We start from the raw sequence: 19,105 nt of genomic DNA, 5'->3' as shown, positions 1-19,105 counted from the left end.
GGCCACAACAGTGGGGAATGGAAGGATTTATGCTCCTTGCAGACAGCTAGTCTTTTGCACCCTTTTAGATGGTCGTTGAGGCCACTTGGAGGCTTATCTGTGTCCTCAAAAGAAACATCTTCAAAGAAAAATCAGAAAGCCCAGTTGCCTCTTGAAAAAGCACCTTTGGGAGAACCATGACCTGGACAGATTTTCATCAATGGCTGTTTATGATCCAAACCATGGAATAACAATTCAGAATAAAATTTGGATGCTTAGTTAACCAGATTTTTAAATACAGGTAGTCCTCGAGTTATAACTACAAATGAGCCCAAAATTTATGTTGCTAAGTGAAACATTTGTTACGTGAATTTGCCCCATTTTATGACTTTTCTTACCAAAGTGGGAATCATTGCGTTTGTTAAGTGAGTAACACGGTGACTAAGTGAATCTGGACTTCCTATTGATTTTCATGACTCCCGGAAATTGCTACCCTCGTAAATATGAACCAGGTGCCAAGCATGTGAATTTTGATCATGTAACCTGGGGATGCTGCACTGGTTGTGAGTGCGAAAAACGGTCAAAAGTCATTGTTTTCCGTGCCGTGAATGGACACTAAATGAACTGTTGTAGGTCGAGGACTACCTGTACATAATAGCTGATCAGTATGTATGTGTCAGAGGGTCATGGTGGCTGAGTGGCTAAGACACTGAGCTTGTCGATCAGAAAGGTCAGCAGGTCGGCGGTTCGAATCCCTAACACTGTGTAATAGAGTGAGCTCCAGTGACTTGTCCCAGCTTCTGCCAACCTAGCAGTTTGAAAGCACGTAAGAAATGCAAGTAGAAAAATAGGGACCCTCTTTGGTGGGAAGGTAACAGTGCTCTGTGCCCCTTTGGCGTTTAGTCATGCCGACCACATGACCACAGAGACGTCTTTGGACAGCGCTGGCTCTTCGGCTTTGAAACGGAGATGAGCAGCGCCCCCTAGAGTCGGGAATGACGAGCACATATGTGTGAGGGGAGCCTTTACCTTTAATTACATTCTCGGTGAGCAAACAGGAAACTATTTACCCTGTTTACAAGTCAAAGGCTGTTTTTATATACAGGTCGTCCTCTAAGTACGACCATCATGGAACCCAAAATTCATGCTGCTGAGCGAGACATTTGTTAAGCGTGTTTTGCTCCATTTTACCACCTTTCTGGCCACAGTTGTTAAGTGAATCATTGCCATTGTTATGTTTGTAACCCGGTCCTTAAGTGAACCGGGCTTCCCCATTGACTCTCGAGGGTTGACACGGTTTTGTCATGCGGCTGAGTGACGATCATCACATCAGACAACATGACATTGTCATGCTTTCAACCGTCATGGCAAACTGTGGCTTAAAAGGGAGTCTGGCACGAACACAAATAGTTTTAATTCAGCTCTAGGTTTATTCTCTTTTTATCCCCCCCCCCCCCGACATCTTCAGGCAGCGCTGGCTCTACGGCTTTGAAACAGAGATGAACACCGCCCCCTAGAGTCAGGAACGACTAGCACACATGTGTGAGGGGAACCTCTTCCTTTTATGTTTGTGTGGTGATGCTGAGGTTTAACCCATTTTCCCATCCGTGCTCTTCAAACCTGGGTCTGCTCTATCTCGACTCCTTCCAGGGTGAAAGGGCAATGATTTTAAGAAAACGTCACCAAAACCACAGTTTGAATTAAATCTGTCTGATAGATTGGGCCCTCCAGATTCAGCTCCCTTATTGTAAGCAACTGTTGGACACAGCCAAGATTAGCGATGAATTATTTCTGACTTTCATATATATATATATATTTTTTTAAAAAAACTCCTCTAATTTTTTTTTTAAAGCAAAAGAATTCAACGTCTGCTCCATAAAAATTCAGGACACCTCCTCGGGTGTTTTTAAAATACCTAAAAATAGCACTCGGCTTCAGCCAAAATTAATGGGGCTGAACTTTCTGTGGAAAACTATGGCACGGTGTGTGTGTGTGTTAACCAAAGAATGTAAAGCTAGTGTAACTCACACATTTGCCCATGCTGTTCAGTAGCTGGGCCACCTCATCATTAAGAAGTACAAGGAGGAGGCCTTATAGGGGTGATTTGTCTAGGTCAGGGGTCTCAAACTCAAGACCCCCAGGGGCCACATCTGGCCCACGGGGTGCTTAGATCTGGCCCGCGGGGCTTTTTGGAAACAGTGAAGGACTAGCCCTCTGCCAGGGAAAACGGAGCAGCTGAAAACGGAGTTCGGGAGCTTGTTTTCGCTGGCAGAGCGTTCGGGTAATCACAGGTGCCCCCTGACACGAGTGACATCGAGCTGGCCACACCCACCAGGGGTGGGTTCCGGCTTCTGCTACCGCTGGTTCTCTCAGGGCGTGTGCGTGCTTAATGCACGCTATGCCCGCATTCGCAATAGTAAAAAAAATGCTTCCGCGCATGCGCAGAAGCAAAAAACAAGATAGCGGGGCCTACGGTGGCGGCGATAGAACTGGTTTGTGGGCATGGCAGACCGAGTTACTACCTACTGACTGGTCCGAACCGGTAAGATCCCACCTCTGACGCCCACCCTGGCCATGCCCCAAATGGCAAAAGAGATGACCTTGCTTATTTATAGTGATTTGATGGTGACACCATCCTTGCAAATTATTATTCCCATCAACGGTTACTTCTGTTGGGTTATTGCGTCTATATTGACCAAGTGGAATTGCATTATCTACAAACTACAGTAAAGCCCACTACCAGTAGAGGAGAATATCTGTAACTCGGGGTTGAACTGTGGGGTCCTTGGTACTCTGTGAGCTTGGAAGTTTTCTTGCAGACGTTTCATAACCAAACTAGGTAATGTCATCCGTGCAAGCACGGATAATGCACTCTTGCCGCTCACCTGTTTCTTCCTACCCCCACTCCAGATTGGAGAGAATACGACGGGAGGGCCCCGCGTCAGAGAGGGCAAGCCGAAGCGCTGGACCACCTCCTCAACCAGGTGAAGATGGTGCACCAACACTGCGTGTGTCACGGTGAGTCCCGTCGCGTGTCAATTTGGGGATCCGGCAGAGGAAAGTATTCCAAGTATATGTTGGACGTTGCAACTGGCTTCAGCGTGCGGATGCCGAACGTGGCTAGTCGATGCCAATCCAAGCAAATAACTTTTCATGTAATTGAATTCAGCTCTGTTGTTATTCTCCCTGGGCTGCTTGTAAACACCAGGGAGTCTCTAGGGAGAGCCATGCAATAGTTAGCAGAGGGAAGGAAATGAGTTGATAGAAGGAGAAGGAAAACAACCATCAAATCCATTCAGGCACAAAAAAACTAAACTTGAGTTTAGAAACTGTTTGTGAGGCTCAGGTTCCTTGCAGAGAAGAAGCCATTTCTCCTTTCAGCAGTCTATTGAATTGAATTGAATTGAATTTTATTATTTGTATGCCGCCCTTCTCCGGGAGGGACTCAGGGCGGCGAACAATTCAAGGGGGAAAAGGGGAACATAGAACAGAATACAAGTAATTAAAATAGGCAAGAATCACACAACCACACAAGTCGAGAGGGGAGGGGAACTCATCAACCCCAGGCCTGCTGGCAAAGCCAGGTTTTGACGGCTTTTCGGAAGGCCTGGAGAGAGGTGAGGGTCCGAATCTCTGCGGGGAGTTCGTTCCAGAGGGCCGGAGCTGCCACAGAGAAGGCCCTCCCCCGGGTAGTAGCCAGGTGGCATTGGCTGGTAGACGGAACCTGGAGGAGGCCTAATCTGTGGGATCTAATGGGTCTTTGGGAGATAATTGGCAGCAGGCGGTCTCTCAAGTACCCAGATCCAATACCATGAAGGGCTCTATACCTGGGTCGGCAATAAATACGCTTTGATTGGAGCCAAAAGATTAAAGCGGGGGGCAACGGGGGGACTTGGTTTAAAGAGAAACAGGGTCCTTCTCCAAGCGAGGCTGTTTTCTTGCAGATGACCTAACTAGGGAACATCATCGGGGCTAGAAAGGAATGGGTTTTGCAGAATGGAGGAGGAGAAAGGAAGAGGAGGAGGAGGAGGTGGTGGCCAGCCACAACAGATGGCAGTGGGCATGAAAAAAGTTCTTTTATGGATCAGCCATCCTGACAGTTTGTGGCATTTTCCAGATATTTAACATTTCACACACTCCCATCTCTGACAGCGGTTAAAGGACCCCATGCCAAAAGGAAAAAAAAGGAGAAGACTAAAATGTAAGAATAGTGGGAAAGTAATTGTCACAGCCAACAGGGTTACTTCTTGAGAAGCATGGGATCAAATCTTAATGGCTTCCTGATGCAACATCCAGAACAGTTTGACCCAATAGAATAGATTAGATCTAAGAAAGTCGGATCCAATTACTTTTCCCCCCCTCTCTTTTCTCTGAATTTCATTTTGGAACAAGTGGGAAACCGGGTTTTCCTATCCTTTAATTTTCTGCTGCTTTAAATTAGAATAATTATGACATCCCTCACAGGGTTATGAAGATGAAGACAATAAGCAAACATAGGGCACAATTAAAGTAATATAATTAAAGTAATTATGAAAGAGATCCATTAATAGCAGAGAGAGAGACAAAAAGATGAAGACTTCTGCGGAAGAGAGGCATGGAAGAAATACAGATTTTAGAAGAGCTGAAAAGGAAAGTAACAAAAAAGGAAGGTTAAAGTGAGAAGATGCTGAGAGATCACCACCAGAAGATTTGTTAGGAAGGCTGATAAAGGTAAAGGTTCCCCTCGCATATATGGGCTAGTCGTTCCCAACTCTAGGGGGCGGTGCTCATCTCCGTTTCAAAGCCAAAGAGCCGGCGCTGTCTGAAGACGTCCCCATGGTCATTTGGCTGGCATGACTCAGTACCAAAGGCACATGGAACACTGTTACCTTACCACCAAAGGTGGTCCCTATTTTTCTACTTGCATTTTTTAACGTGCTTTCGAACTGCTAGGTTGGCAGAAGCTGGGACAAGTAACGGGAGCCCACTCCATTAGGCGGCACTATTTATTTATCAGCACAAATACAACACAAATGTAACAAAGGCAACAGTAAAAATATTGGCTTTCTGTCTGGATGGTCTCTTGTGATGAGTCGATAGACAGAGAAAGGAAGCAGTATGCCTCCTCCCATATTTGGGCATACCAGGGGTTGTGACACTAAATATATACCTATTTCCCTGGCTCAGCTGATAAAGGAGGAGAACCTTGTGGCTTAGTGGTTAACACAACTGCCTAATATGTAATACAGCACAGGTTCTAATCCCAGTAAGGGTATGGCTAGCTGATAAGAGCTAAATAGCTTGAAATAGATCTATACTAGTCTCCCTTTATTTATTTATCAGCACAAATACAACACAAATGTAACAAAGGCAACAGTAAAAATATTGGCTTATATATGTATGTATGTATGTATGTATGTATGTATGTATGTATGTATGTATATGTATATATGTATGATGTATGTATATGTATATATGTATATATATATATATACATACATATGTGTGTGTGTGTGTGTGTATGTGTATATATATATATATGTTATATTTATGCTGATAAATAAATAAAGGGAGACTAGTATAGATCTATTTCAAGCTATTTAGCTCTCATCAGCTAGCCATACCCATGCTGGGAATCGAACCTGTGATTTTAAATATATAAATAAAGTAAATATACAAATAAAACACACACACACACACACACACACACATATATATATATAATATATATATATTAGATTTTTACAACCCCTGGTAAGCCCCAATTATGGGAGGAAGCTAACTGCTTCCATCATCTGTCAATCGGCTTGTCACAAGAGTCCATCACGACAGAAACCCAATATTTTTACTGTTGTTCAAATCCCAGTAAGGGTATGGCTAGCTGATGAGAGCTAAATAGCTTGAAATAGATCTATACTAGTCTCCCTTTATTTATTTATCAGCACACACACACGGGCACACACACGGGCACACACACACATGTATGTATTTTGTGTCACAACCCCTGGTATGCCCAAATATGGGAGGAAGCGTAATGCTTTCTTTCTCTGTCTATCGGCTCATCACAAGAGACCATCACGACAGAAAACCATTATTTTTACTGTTGCCTTTGTTACATTTGTGTTGCATTTGTGCTGATAAATTCCTGCATTAAAAGATCTCACTTGAAATACATCATTTATATATTTTGTGTCTTTCACTGATTTGTTTTAAGCCTCTCCAGGTTCCTTCGGTCCTTGCACATTTAATATAGCTCAAATTAAGGAGGAAAGGAAAAAAGAGACAGCAATAGAAGTTGGATGTTTGATCATTTCTACTCCTTGATTTTCAGAGCCCTGCAAGAATCAACCCCAGAGTAGAAAACACTCCGTCTCCAAAAGTCTGAAGTTTCTCTTCTATCCTGGTAGCAAATTTTTAAAGACACTGAAAAGGTAAGACGATTTGGGAAGTGGGGCTCCCTAGGACATAGTATTTTGTATCTTCTCTGTGAAACTTTCTATTGAATCTTTTGCTTTAGTGTTTTCCCAGACATACCAAGTAGAAGGAGAAAAGTTGGGAGAAGGTCTCTCTCCATCATCCATGGTGAGAGAATCCTTCATAAATGTTTTCTCTCTTCCAGAATGGTATTTTGATTCCCATAGTAGATGAATGGTTGCCAAAGTTGATGGAGTTAGCAGAGATAACTAAACCGGCTCCTTTGATTAAAGGAAAGACTAGAATTAATTTTGTTTCTTTTTGGAAACCGTTTCTGGACTTTGTGCTCGAGGTGGGGGGAAGAATGAAAAGTTTGGTTTAGGGTTTAGCTGATTTGATAGGTTTGTTGTTATAGAAATGGCTTGTAGGTATTACTAGGCAAAAGTACAAAGTTGAGAGTATGATCTCATTTTACTGCATTAAAAAGAATCCGAAGTCTTTTTCTTTTTTTTCCCTTTTACTCAATGGTGTGTTTTTAAAAGGCAACTGGGCTTCCCGTGTTTTTCCTTGAAGACCTTCTGCTTCTCCTCCAAGAATCTGAATCTCCAACTGAATGGTGAAGAATGGAAGGATTTATATTCCTTGCAGTCCACTGGTCAGTTAGAAAGGAATATAAATCTTTCCATTCTCCACGGTTCAGTCAGAACTGAAGAAGTTTCTTGGATGAGAAGTGAAACGTTTTCAAGGAAAAATAAAGAAAGTCCAGTTACCACTTGAAAAAAGAAAGCACATTTGGGACAACCATGACGGATGACCAAGAACTTCCATATTTTTTCACTTTTACCTCCTCCTCCTCCTCCTCCTTTTCCTTTTCCTCCTCCTCTCTTTCCTCTTTCTCCTCTACTGCTCCTTCTTCCTCCTCTTCCTCCTTGTCCACCCCTTCCTCTTTTTCTTCTTCTCCTCCTCCTCCTCATTCTTCCTCACCGTCGTTGTCCTCTCCTCCTCCTCCTGCTTCTCCTCCACTGTTTTCCTCTTTCTCCTCTCCTCCTCCTTCCTCCTCTTCCTCCTGGTCCACCCCTCCTCTTTTTCTTCTTCTCCTCCTTCTTTCTCCTCTTCCTCCTCCTCCTCCTCCTCCTCCTCCTTCTTCTCCTTCTCCTTCTCCTCCTTCTTCTTCCTCACCGTCGTTGTCCTCTTCTCCTCCTCCTCCTCCTTCTCCTTCTCCTACACTGCTTTCCTATTATTTCCATTTTTCTCTATTTACTATTTTAATAAAAATTCATGACAAAAAAAACTCCAAATCCCAAATATGTTCTCTCTTCCCAGGGGTCTCTATCTCGCCTCCATATTCTACAAAGATGACAACATTCTGGTGACCCCAGAAGACCAGGTCCCTGTGGTGGAGATCGATGACTCCTATTCCTGCTTGCTGATGCAGGATTTCCTTTGGTTCACCAAGGTGACTCCTTTTGAACATTGACAATTTTGGGAATGCATGCCATGATCACTAAATCCTTTACGGCACAGCTTCCCAGCGAAAGACTCTTGTCTGTAGATTTCTCTCTATTTGAAACCAGATTTTCCTGCTTCCATTAACATCTGGAGACGTGAAATATCATTTTCCCCCCACCCACCCTGGCCTTAGGACTGTTCACCTAAAGTAGCTCCATACATTAATTAAGGCTGTTGACTGGATATATAATGCCCTGCTTGATATAATGACTGTTTTAGGAGGTTTTTAATTTGCTGCTCTTGAAGAGAGATAGAATCAAGATCACAGCTACCGGTGGCTCAGTGGCTAATCAGTGGCTTTTCGATCAGAAAGGTCAGCAGGTTCGAATCACCAGTGCCACGTAACGGAGCGAGCTCCCATTATTTGTCCCAGCTTCTGCCAACCTAGCAGTTTGAAAGCATGTAAAAAATGCAAGTAGGGAAATAGGATCCACCTTTGGTGGGAAAGTAACAGTGCTCCATATGCTTTTGGCATTGAGTCATGCCAGCCACATGACCACAGAGGCATCTTTGGACAGCGCTGGCTCTTCGGCTTTGAAACTGAGATGAGTACTGCCCCCTAGAGTCAGGAACAACTAGCACGCATACGCAGGGGAACCTTTACGTTTACCTAAGACCACACTTGGAATATTGCATCCAGTTTTGGTCGCCACAATGTAGAAAAGATGTGGAGACTCTAGAAAGAGTGCAGAGAAGAGCAACTAAGATGATTAGGGGACTGGAGGCTAAAACATATGAAGAACAGTTGAAGGAACTGGGTATGTCTAGTTTAAAGAAAAGAAGGACCAGGGGAGACATGATAGCAGTGTTCCAATATCTCAGGGGTTGCCACAAAGAAGAGGAAGTCAAGTTATTCTCCAAAGCACCAGAGGGCAGGACAAGAAGCAATGGGTGGAAACTAGTCAAGGAGAGAAGCAACTTAGAACTAAGAGGAATTTCCTGACAGTGAGAACAATTAATCAGTTGAACAACTTGCCTCCAGAAGTTATGAATGCCCCAACACTGGAAGTTGTTAAGAAGATGTTGGATGACCATTTGTCTAAAATGTTATTGGGTTTCCTGCCTAAGCAGGGGGTTGGACTAGAAGATCTCTGAGGTCCCTTCCAACTCTGTCATTGTGTTATTCTGTTAAGTGTTTAGTGGGGGAAGGGCTTCCTCTTCATCTGAAGAGGTACAGTGACTTTCAAAAGAGCCTCTTTTAAATTTTCCTATAGATGCGGCTCTTTTTAAAAGCATCTTCTTTGCAAGAAAAAAATGACACTGGTCCCTGTGTTTGAAAGACTTGTTCTCCGTGATGGGGAAACCTATGGTTCATGATAGACGTCAAACTTGGAGTAGTTATAGTTATAGTTTATTAGTTTTGTATGCCGCCCACTCCCGGAGGACTCCGGGCGGCTTACAATAAAAAGGGAGGGGGGATAAATAAGACAATACAACAGTTTAAAAATTACACCAACATTCATAATTGAAGTGGGGCTGGATACTTCAACAGCCCCAGGCCTGCCGGGACAGCCAGGTCTTAGTAGCTTTACGGAAGGCCGGGAGGGTAGTAAGGGTCCAGATCTCAGCGGGGAGATTGTTCCAGAGGGCCGGAGCTGCAACAGAGAAGGCCCTCCCCTGGGGGGGGTCGCCAACCGATACTGGCTGGCAGATGGAATCCGGAGAAGGCCTAGTCTGTGTGATCGAATCGGTCTTTGGGAGGTAATTGGCAAGAGGCGGTCTCTCAGGTATTAGAAGCCGAGAATCTTAGCCTGGTTTGTGCAAACCCTTTGCTGTGTTTGCTGCAGGTGTCATGCATGTGGGATGAAATCTTATGGCTGCGACAGTGCGTCACCGTCTCCCAGTCTTCCTGTTCCTGTGTTCTCCAAACACGCTTCAAGATGCTGCTGGCCATCTCACAAATGCAGGTAAAAGCGACATCTTTCCAATACCAGAGTCCCAAAGGTTTTAGGACACACCTGTTCATCCAGGCTGTCCTAGAATAGAATGGAATGGAATGAGAATAGAATCGAATAATGGAATGAAAATAGAATAGAATTGTGGAATGAAAATACAACGGAATGGAATGGAATAATGGAACAAGAATAGAATGGAATGGAATGGAAAAAATGGAATGAGAATGGATTGGAATAATGTAACAAAAATAGAATGGAATGGAATAATGGAATGCAAATGGAATGGAATAATGGAATGATAATAGAATAAAATTATGGAATGGAAATAGAATGGAATGGAATAATGGAAATAGAATAGAATGGAATAGAATAATGGAAGAGAATGGAATAGAATAATGGAACGAGAATAGAATAGAATGGAATGAAATGGAATGGAATAATGGAATGAGAATAGAATAAAATTATGGAATGGAAATAGAATAGAATTGAATGGAATAATGGAACGAGAATAGAATGGAATGGAATGGAATGAGAATGGAATGGAATAATGGAATGATAATAGAATGGAATGGAATGGAATAATGGAATGAGAATAGAATAAAATTATGGAATGGAAATAGAATAGAATGGAATAATGGAAATAGAATAGAATAATGGAAGAGAAAGGAATGGAATAATGGAACGAGAATAGAATAGAATAGAATGGAATGGAAAAATGGAACGAAAATAGAATAGAATGGAATGGAATGGAATAATGGAATGAGAATAGAATAAAATTATGGAATGGAAATAGAATAGAATGGAATGGAATAATGGAAATAGAATAGAAGAGAATAATGGAAGAGAATGGAATGGAATAATGGATTGAGAATAGAATAGAATAATGGAAGAGAATGGAATGGAATAATGGAACGAAAATAGAATAGAATGGAATGGAATGGAATAATGGAATGAGAATGGAATGGAATAATGGAATGAGAATAGAATAGAATTATGGAATGGAAGTAGAATAGAATGGAATGGAATAATGGAATAGAATAGAATAATGGAAGAGAATGGAATGGAATAATGGAACGAGAATAGAATGGAATGGAATAATGGAACGAAAATAGAATAGAATGGAATGGAATGGAATAATGGAATGAGAATGGAATGGAATAATGGAATGAGAATAGAATAGAATTATGGAATGGAAATAGAATAGAATGGAATGGAATAATGGAAATAGAATAGAATAGAATAGAATAATGGAAGAGAATGGAATGGAATAATGCAATGAGAATAGAATAATGGAATGAAAATAGAATAGAATGGAATGGAGGAATAGAATAATGAGATGAGAATGGAATAATAGAAGAGAAGAGAATGGAATGGAATAATGGAATGAGAATAGAATGGAATGGAAACGAAAGGAGAGATGAGAATGGAATAATGGAATGAGAATAGAATGGAATGGAATGGAATAATGGAATGAGAGTAGAATAGAATAATGGAATGAAAATAGAATAGAATGGAATAATGGAGTGAAAATAGAATAGAATAGAATAGAACTCTTTATTGGCCAAATGTGATTGGACACACAAGGAAATTGGTGCATAAGCTCTCAGTGGACATAAAAGAAAAGTTACATTCGTCACGAATCATAAGGTACAAGACTTAATGACAGTCATAGGGCACTAGATCAGTGATGGCAAACCTTTTGGACACCAAGTGCCCAAACTGTGCGGGCACATCCTGAAACTTAAAGGTGTGCACACATGCATAAATGCATGCATACACGGACATGCATGCATGGACTTGGACCCATGGACATGCATGAACATACGCACACGGACATGCATGTAGGCATGCGCGGGCATGCACGTATGTGCAGCAGAGACCCAAAGAGCAGCTGGCCGGCGGGAGGTGGGGCATCTCAACACCGGCAGCATGGCAAGAGGTAAGATCTTTTTCTTTCACGAGCTTCTCTTTCGTCATTTGCAGGGAAACAGAAGCTCATGAAAGAAACGCCATGGAGATCTGACCTGGGGCAATGGCGCATGTGCCATCAGAGTGGGCTCTGCATCCCACCTCTGGCCCTTGTGCCAAAGGTTTGCCATCATGGATCTAGATAATGACTTGCCCAACTGCATTGCCTGCCTGCCTACCTATAGTAGCTACACCATCTGAGGCTGTTTCCTCTCTCGGTTGCTTTCTAGGGTCTTCTTGGAATCCAGGACCTGGGCCAGGTGTTTTTCGAACCCATCAAAGACAAGCAAGGAAACATTTTGGTGGTCACCCTAAAAGAAGTAAAGACCAACCAAACCTTTGAAAGCGTTCGCTGGATCCCTCTCTCAAAGCTGCAGACCAGTCGCAAGTCCATCTCTTCCCCTGAAGAACCGACAGCTCTTGACGTCCTCCTCATGACCATGCAGGTAAACTCATGGTGCCTTCTCAGCAGAGAAGACAAAGTTCTCCTTCAGTTATGGAGGGGGGGGAATCACTTTTAATGTGTTGTTTTTCTCAACCTTGGCAGCTTTTACCCTGTTTCCCCCCCCCCCAAATAAGACCTCCCCAGATAATAAGCCCAAATGGAACTAAGCCCTCCCCTGAACTAAGCCCTCCCCAAAAATATTGCAACACAGCAGCCGCCATGAGGTGACCATGCTCGCCGCCTTCTGCACCTCAAAAGTAATCAGACATCCCCAAAAATAAGGCCAAGCACTTATTTTGGGGGTCAAAAGAAAATAAGACCCTATCTTATTTTCGGGGAAACACGGTAAGATGGGTGGACTTCATTTCCCCGAATTCCGCAGGCAGCAAGGCTGAGGAATTCTGGGACTTGAATGCCACTCATCTTAAATCTATGCCAAGGTTGAGAAATACTGCCTTAAGAGCAGGAGAAATGATTTACAGCGTGCAGAAGCCATCACAGATCCTTAGCATCCCCAGGTAGGTTATCTCCGCTAGGGTAGATAAGAGGAGACCCCCCTAGCTTGGATTTTGATAACATGCTTGCAGTCTCATTAGAAAACACATTGAACATTTAACATTAGCTGCCCATAGTTAACTGTGTGCTAAGATGGGCGGCCAATACCGGTATATAATTAAGTCAATAAGTAAATAAGTAAAAATACCAGTGGCCGGCAGAATTCAATGGCTAATTGGATGGATGGATGGATGGATGGATGGATGGATGGATGGATGGATGGATGGATGGATAGATAGATAGATAGATAGATAGATAGATAGATAGATAGATAGATAGATAGATAGATAGATAGATAGATGATAGATAGATAGAAAGAAAGAAAGAAAGAAAGAAAGAAAGAAAGAAAGAAAGAAAGAAAGAAAGAAAGAAAGAAAGAAAGAAAGAAAGAAAGAATTTAATGGCTAACAAATGTAATAAATAAATATATTAGATAAATAAATAAGTAAATAAAATTCCAGTGGCTTGATAGAATTCAATGGCTGGTAAGTACAAAGAATAAATAAATTGGATGGATGGATGGATGGATGGTAGACAGACAGATAGACAGACATAAAATTCCAGTGACTGGACAGAATTCAATGGCTAATAAATTTAATGAATAAATAAATTGGATGGATGGATGGATGGATGGATGGAGAGAGAGAGAGAGAGAAAGAAAGAAAGAAAGAAAGAAAGAAAGAAAGAAAGAAAGAAAGAAAGAAAGAATTCAGTGGCTAACAAATGTAATAAATAAATACATTAGATAAACAAATAAGTAAATAAAATGCCAGTGGCTTGACAGAATTCAATGGCTGGTAAGTACAAAGAATAAATAAATTGGATGGATGGATGGATGGATGGATGGATGGATGGATGGATGGATGGATGGATGGATGGATGATAGACAGACAGATAGATATAAAATTCCAGTGACTGGACAGAATTCAATGGCTAATAAATTTAATGAATAAATAAATTGGATAGATAGATAGATAGATAGATAGATAGATAGATAGATAGATAGATAGATAGATAGATAGATAGATAGAAGAAAATATCAGTGGGCAGACAGAATTCAATGGCTAATAAATGCAATGAATAAATAAATAAATTACATAAATAGATAAATAAGTAGATAAAATACCAATGGCCTGACAGTATTCATCAATCTTATATTTAGATATTATTCATCATTAACGGCAAAATCCTGCCCTATATTAAGGGGCTAAGCCCCCCCCCTCCCCCTGGTTTTCTTAATTGAAGTTCAGATCCCACTAAGCTCTCTCGAGGCGGGACCGAGCGTGCCTGCCAAATGAGTGAAGCGGGCCTTGTGGTCTTTGGCCTTGGGGTTCTTCACTTTCTCCCCCTTGGTGGCATGTGGCGCTCGGCAGAAACGAAAGAACGGGTCTCCAGTTGTCGAGGTTTCCACCAGGGATTCAGTTAATTATTGTGAGAGACACTTTTCTGTCCCGGCTTCCGGACACAGTTGTTTTCCCAATGCTTTGAGCAGGTCTTAAGAGCCAAAGAATCCTTTCTATGAAGGGAATTCTCCCTTCCTGATGCTTTGGAGATTTCTCTGCCCTTCTTCTACTTCCTTTGGCTGTGTCATCTGCGGCCACAAAAGGCACTTCGAGCACCTGTACAAGGGGAAAGTGTTTATTCAAAGGGGTTGCTGGGATTAGCCGAGCCCAAAACGGCTAAAAGGCTAGTTCAGGAATCGACAACCTTAAATACTCAAAAGAGCCATTTGGACCCGATTCCCACAGAAAAGAAAACACCGGGAGCCACAAAACCCTTCCGGTGCCTGACTATTTCCTGAGTGGCCACAAAGCTAACATATGTAGTTGAATTAAACTTTCTGTTTTCTTCTGAAACTTTTCTTGGGTTTATCCATGGTTGGCCTACCGGGGGTCAAAAACCTCAATAAATCGCATGCCAGTGGGTGTCGCACATTGGCATGTTGTGACACCTGTTTTGAGTGGCAGGGAGCCGCAGCAGAGGGATGAAAGAGCCACATGTGGCTCCAGAGCTGTACATTGCTGAACCCTGGGCTAGTTCGATGCTGCCTCTGTTTCTTGAGATTGCAGCCTTGGCCTGGCTGCTCCTTCAAACCTCCTCCTCCGTAATGTGGCTGGCGACTCCCAAGCCTTACCAGTCTGTCTGTAGGACTTCGGATGCAGAAAACGGTGGACGAACTGACTACAATTCAAATCACATAGTTGTTAGGCGAACCCAGGTGAAGCTATTTGGCTGCAGTTTGATCTGCTTCTTATTTAACTTACCTGTCTTTTAACCCCGGGCTGTTCCTTATTTATTTAGATAGTTCTCGTTCAACCGTTATTATTTTTTATAAATAACTCAAGGCGGCAAGCATACCTGTAATGCATCCTATTTTCCCCACGACAACAACACTGTGAGGTGGGCTGGCCTGAGAAGAGAGTGACTGTCACCCAGCTGGCTTGCATGGCTAAGGCAGGACTAGAACTCACCATCTCCTAGAGATCAGCCCAAAGTCAGCCAGTTTCATGTGTAAGGTAGAAATAGAATTCACTGTTTCCTGGCTCTTGAAAGCTGAGCTGGCTTTCACACCTAAGGCGGGTCTAGAACTCACCATCTCCTAGTGATTGGCCCAAAGTCACCCAGCAAGCTTTTATGCCTAACGTGGGACTAGAACTCACCATCTCTTGGTGATTGTCCCAAAGTCACCCAGTTGGCTTTCACACCTAAGGTGGGACTAGAACTCACTATCTCCTAGTGATTGGCCCAAAGTCACCCAGCAAGCGTCTATGTGTAATGTGGGACTAGAACTCACCGTCTCTTGGTGATTGTCCCAAAGTCACCCAGTTGGCTTTCACACCTAAGGTGGGACTAGAACTCACTGTTTCCTAGTGATTGGCCCAAAGTCACCCAGCAGGCTTTCATGCCTAATGCATGACTAGAACTCACCATCACCTGGTTTCTAACCTATTTCCTGATAGTTATATTCTTCCTGTTTCTTGGATTTCATGATTTTTTTTTTCTGCAGGACTTACTGTACTGGGGGAGAATAGGTTACCCTCTCAATGGCCTTTTCTTAATATTTTGTTTTCAGGAGAAGTTAGCTTACCACCAGAACAGCAGCCAAGCGCTTCCCCCTGGACTTTATCTGGGTTACCTGAAGCTCTGCAGTGCAGTTGACCAGATCCGAGTGTTGGTGCCTGAACAATTGCCTAACATCTTGTGTCATGTGAAAATACGGAGTAATTCCAACATATCTAGGTAGGATTTTCGAATGAGAATGGATCGATCTTTACTGGAAACCCTTGCAAATTGCAGTTCTACATCTAGCCAGATCATGGTGAGCTGAGATTTTTTTATGCAGGTTCATCTCCTGATTTTTTAAAAAAATTGCAAATGGAAGAGAGAGATCTAACAAAAGTTGTTCTGACTGAGGCTTCCCAAGAGCATGAAACAAAATTTGTATCCCGGTAAAAACCCTTTTTATTAATTTACAGTGAATTCTGCTCATTCACAACCAGCAAAGTCTTTCAAAGGAGGATATACAATCACAGACCTTATCTGGCTTGGAGAGCTGACAGGCCGATATCAGGAGTCCCGGAGAATCAATAACCAATTAGCAAACTGATTGTTTCCTGCATACTTGACTCCCCTTTCGCTCCTCTTTTATTCCCTGTGGGAGGGGCCATTTATCATCCACCTGTGGCCTTACTCCCAAGTCGACCCCTATTCTTTAGCTGTTCCCTTCATATGCAGAACTGCCGAATGGAGAGGGGGCTTTTGCAGGAAACAAATCGTTCCTTTGGTCATTTCAAGAGTGAAAAGTTCTGTTTGTGACAATAAGAGAATCTGTGCCAAGTGTTGCTTTGCCCTGCATTTGGAAACTAGTTATCTGGCAGCTCTCCAAGTGAGATAAGGTTCGTGTTGATAAATATTCCTCTAAAAGACTGTTTGCCAAGCCTTGCTGACTGTGAATGAAAGGAATTCACAGTCGTGTAAATAAAAGAGGTTTTGCCGGGACCCAGACTCTGCTTCATGCTTGTTAAGGAAGCCTAGGTCAGAACAACAGTACTGCACCCTAACCACTGTGCCACTGTGGCTCAGAATATCAATTGCACTAGTTAATCAAAAGGTTAGTCTGCATGAAGCATGAAAATACCCACACTAGAAAGCCCATGGTTTGTATCAAGTTGTTGTTGTGGCCCAGCAGGAGCCGTTGGAGCTGCCACCAGACTCCGATAGCGAGGGGCCCTATGAGTCGGCTCTGGAGGAGGTGGAGGACCCTGGACAGGGTTCCGACTCCGAACAGGGCACAGAGAGGCTGGTTGGCCACCAGGAGGCACCTGAGCCTTGGACCAATGGGGAGGAGACAAGGGAGAGTGAGCCGGAAGCCAGTAGTGAGTTGTTCCTGGATGCACGCCATCGAAGAGCTAATAGGCGTCAGGAATTATTACGCAATTACATGAGGTGATTGCACTCAGCTGGTGGTCATTAGGCTCCTCTCCAGACTATAAAAAGCTACTTGTGCACCTGCCCCTCTTTGCAGAAGTCAACACAGAATCGAATGTCGGAGAACTTTGTATGAGCTTGGCAGGCTGGATTGCTGCCAAGCCTTATCTGTGTTTATCGTTGCCCAAGCTTGTCTGTGCTGGGTTGCTGCCAAGGACCTGTCTGTCTGTTAATTAAATGCCGTAACTTATCTTTGGCTTGGAGTGTGCTTTGGTATGGAACGAGGGGGGTCAGAACAGTTGTCTATGGTGGATACGGAGGTATTTACTTCACTGATTTTTTCTCTGCATTTTCTTGTTTTCTCCCACGTTCAAGAGAGGAATGGGAATGGCTGCAGAATCTGGCTAGCATGGAGGACGCCATTCCCTCTGAGCAGGAACTGGAAACTTCTCAGCAGCTTTTTCTTCAGGAGCTCCAGGGGGCCATCCGAGAGTTGATGCAACTGGTCAACATCCCACTTCACGAGGTAGATCCTACAGGGGAAACAGGTGATGGGGGTGGGAGGGAGAAAGAAAGAGCGTGGGATTTCTATAGCGTGTCGGAACTGGTCCCGTCTTATTCTGAAAATCCACAACCATGAAGTTGAGGCAAAGGTTCTTCTGAAGGCGCAGCCAGGAAACCAAGGTTGAGCCCAAATGGACATCTTTGCAGTTTGGATGCAGATTCTTTTCAAAGCCACGAGGCGACCAGTCTTGTGCAAGTCAATCTTGTTGACGTCTTGTTGATATAAATGACCTGATTTGGGTGCATTTAACACAATAATCCAATTAACTCACATATAGGTAAAGGTAAAGGTTCCCCTCGCACATATGTGCTAGTCATTCCTGACTCTAGGGGGCAGTGCTCATCTCTGTTTCAAAGCCGAAGAGCCAGCGCTGTCCGAAGATGTCTCCGTGGTCGTGTGGCTGGCATGTCTAAATGCCGAAGGCGCATGGAACACTGTTCCCTTCCCACCAAAGGTGGTTCCTATTTTTCTACTTGCATTTCTTAACGTGCTTTTGAACTGCTAGGTTGACAGAAGCTGGGACAAGTAACGGGAGCTTACTCAGTTACGCAGCACTAGGAATTCGACCCGCCGAACTGCCGACCTTTCTGATTAACAAGCTCAGCGTCTTAGCCACTGAGCCACCGTGTCCCTAACATATAAAAGGACACAAATAGTTGTCATGGGAACAACAATCCACTTGTAACCCTCTCCTTCAGCTCTTCACATGAGGGATGTGAATCAAATAAATAAATCAGTATGCATCTATATATCTCTTACGATTGGAAATGCCAATAAGGCACGTTCTCAATTTTGGGGAAAGTTAAATGGTTAATTCAGCCGCTCAGCCTCTCTCCAGATCTTAGTAATATTCAATTCACCACAAACTTTAGAGCCACTTATATGACCAGAGACATTACATTGATGTGGAGGGCGGCTGGAGCATTAGACAGCTCCTTCTGAGACTCACATCTGTAGCCTGAATGGTGATAAAAACCCCACTTTCTAAAGCAGCTTTACAAATATTAACTAATCCAGATCTATATCCTTTGTCTATTTGTCAGGCTCAAAATCCACAAAACATATCGTTGGGGGCGGGGGGACCATAAAGCCTACGAACTTGAAATTTGGCATGTATGTTCCTCTTGGCTTCTAGGTGCTTGCTAAGAAAGGATTTTTCGAAATGACCATCAGATCATCAGTATTTTGTATACAGTAATTAACACGCTCTGATGATAAGGAATTAGACATTCTACTCCTCCTCCCCATCTGAAAATAACCCTGTTCCACCTGCCAGTTGCCTCACATTCCGTTACCTCAGTTCAAACTGGCAGATGTCCCAGTCCTTCACTCAGGAGCAGTCTGGGTCCTTACAGTACTAAACGTCGG

General features: G+C 43.2%; 1 protein-coding gene across 1 annotated transcript in view; it reads left to right on the top strand.

Annotated features, from left to right (window-relative positions):
• The window catches only part of LOC116517380 (ankyrin repeat and fibronectin type-III domain-containing protein 1-like), a 285,435-nt gene that overhangs the window by 255,603 nt on the left and 10,727 nt on the right, over positions 1 to 19,105 (top strand). Inside the window, exons 11-17 of the mRNA XM_032230288.1 lie at positions 2,890 to 2,997; positions 6,290 to 6,389; positions 7,696 to 7,828; positions 9,669 to 9,788; positions 11,975 to 12,190; positions 15,818 to 15,984; positions 17,548 to 17,698. Of these exons, the coding sequence (XP_032086179.1) occupies positions 2,890 to 2,997; positions 6,290 to 6,389; positions 7,696 to 7,828; positions 9,669 to 9,788; positions 11,975 to 12,190; positions 15,818 to 15,984; positions 17,548 to 17,698 (995 nt within the window). The remainder of the gene's footprint in view (positions 1 to 2,889; positions 2,998 to 6,289; positions 6,390 to 7,695; positions 7,829 to 9,668; positions 9,789 to 11,974; positions 12,191 to 15,817; positions 15,985 to 17,547; positions 17,699 to 19,105) is intronic.

Source organism: Thamnophis elegans, chromosome 14 (assembly GCF_009769535.1).
Source record: "Thamnophis elegans isolate rThaEle1 chromosome 14, rThaEle1.pri, whole genome shotgun sequence".
Lineage (NCBI taxonomy): Eukaryota > Metazoa > Chordata > Lepidosauria > Squamata > Colubridae > Thamnophis > Thamnophis elegans.
Note: the sequence above shows the minus strand (reverse complement) of the source record. Positions and strands in the feature narration are given on the sequence as shown.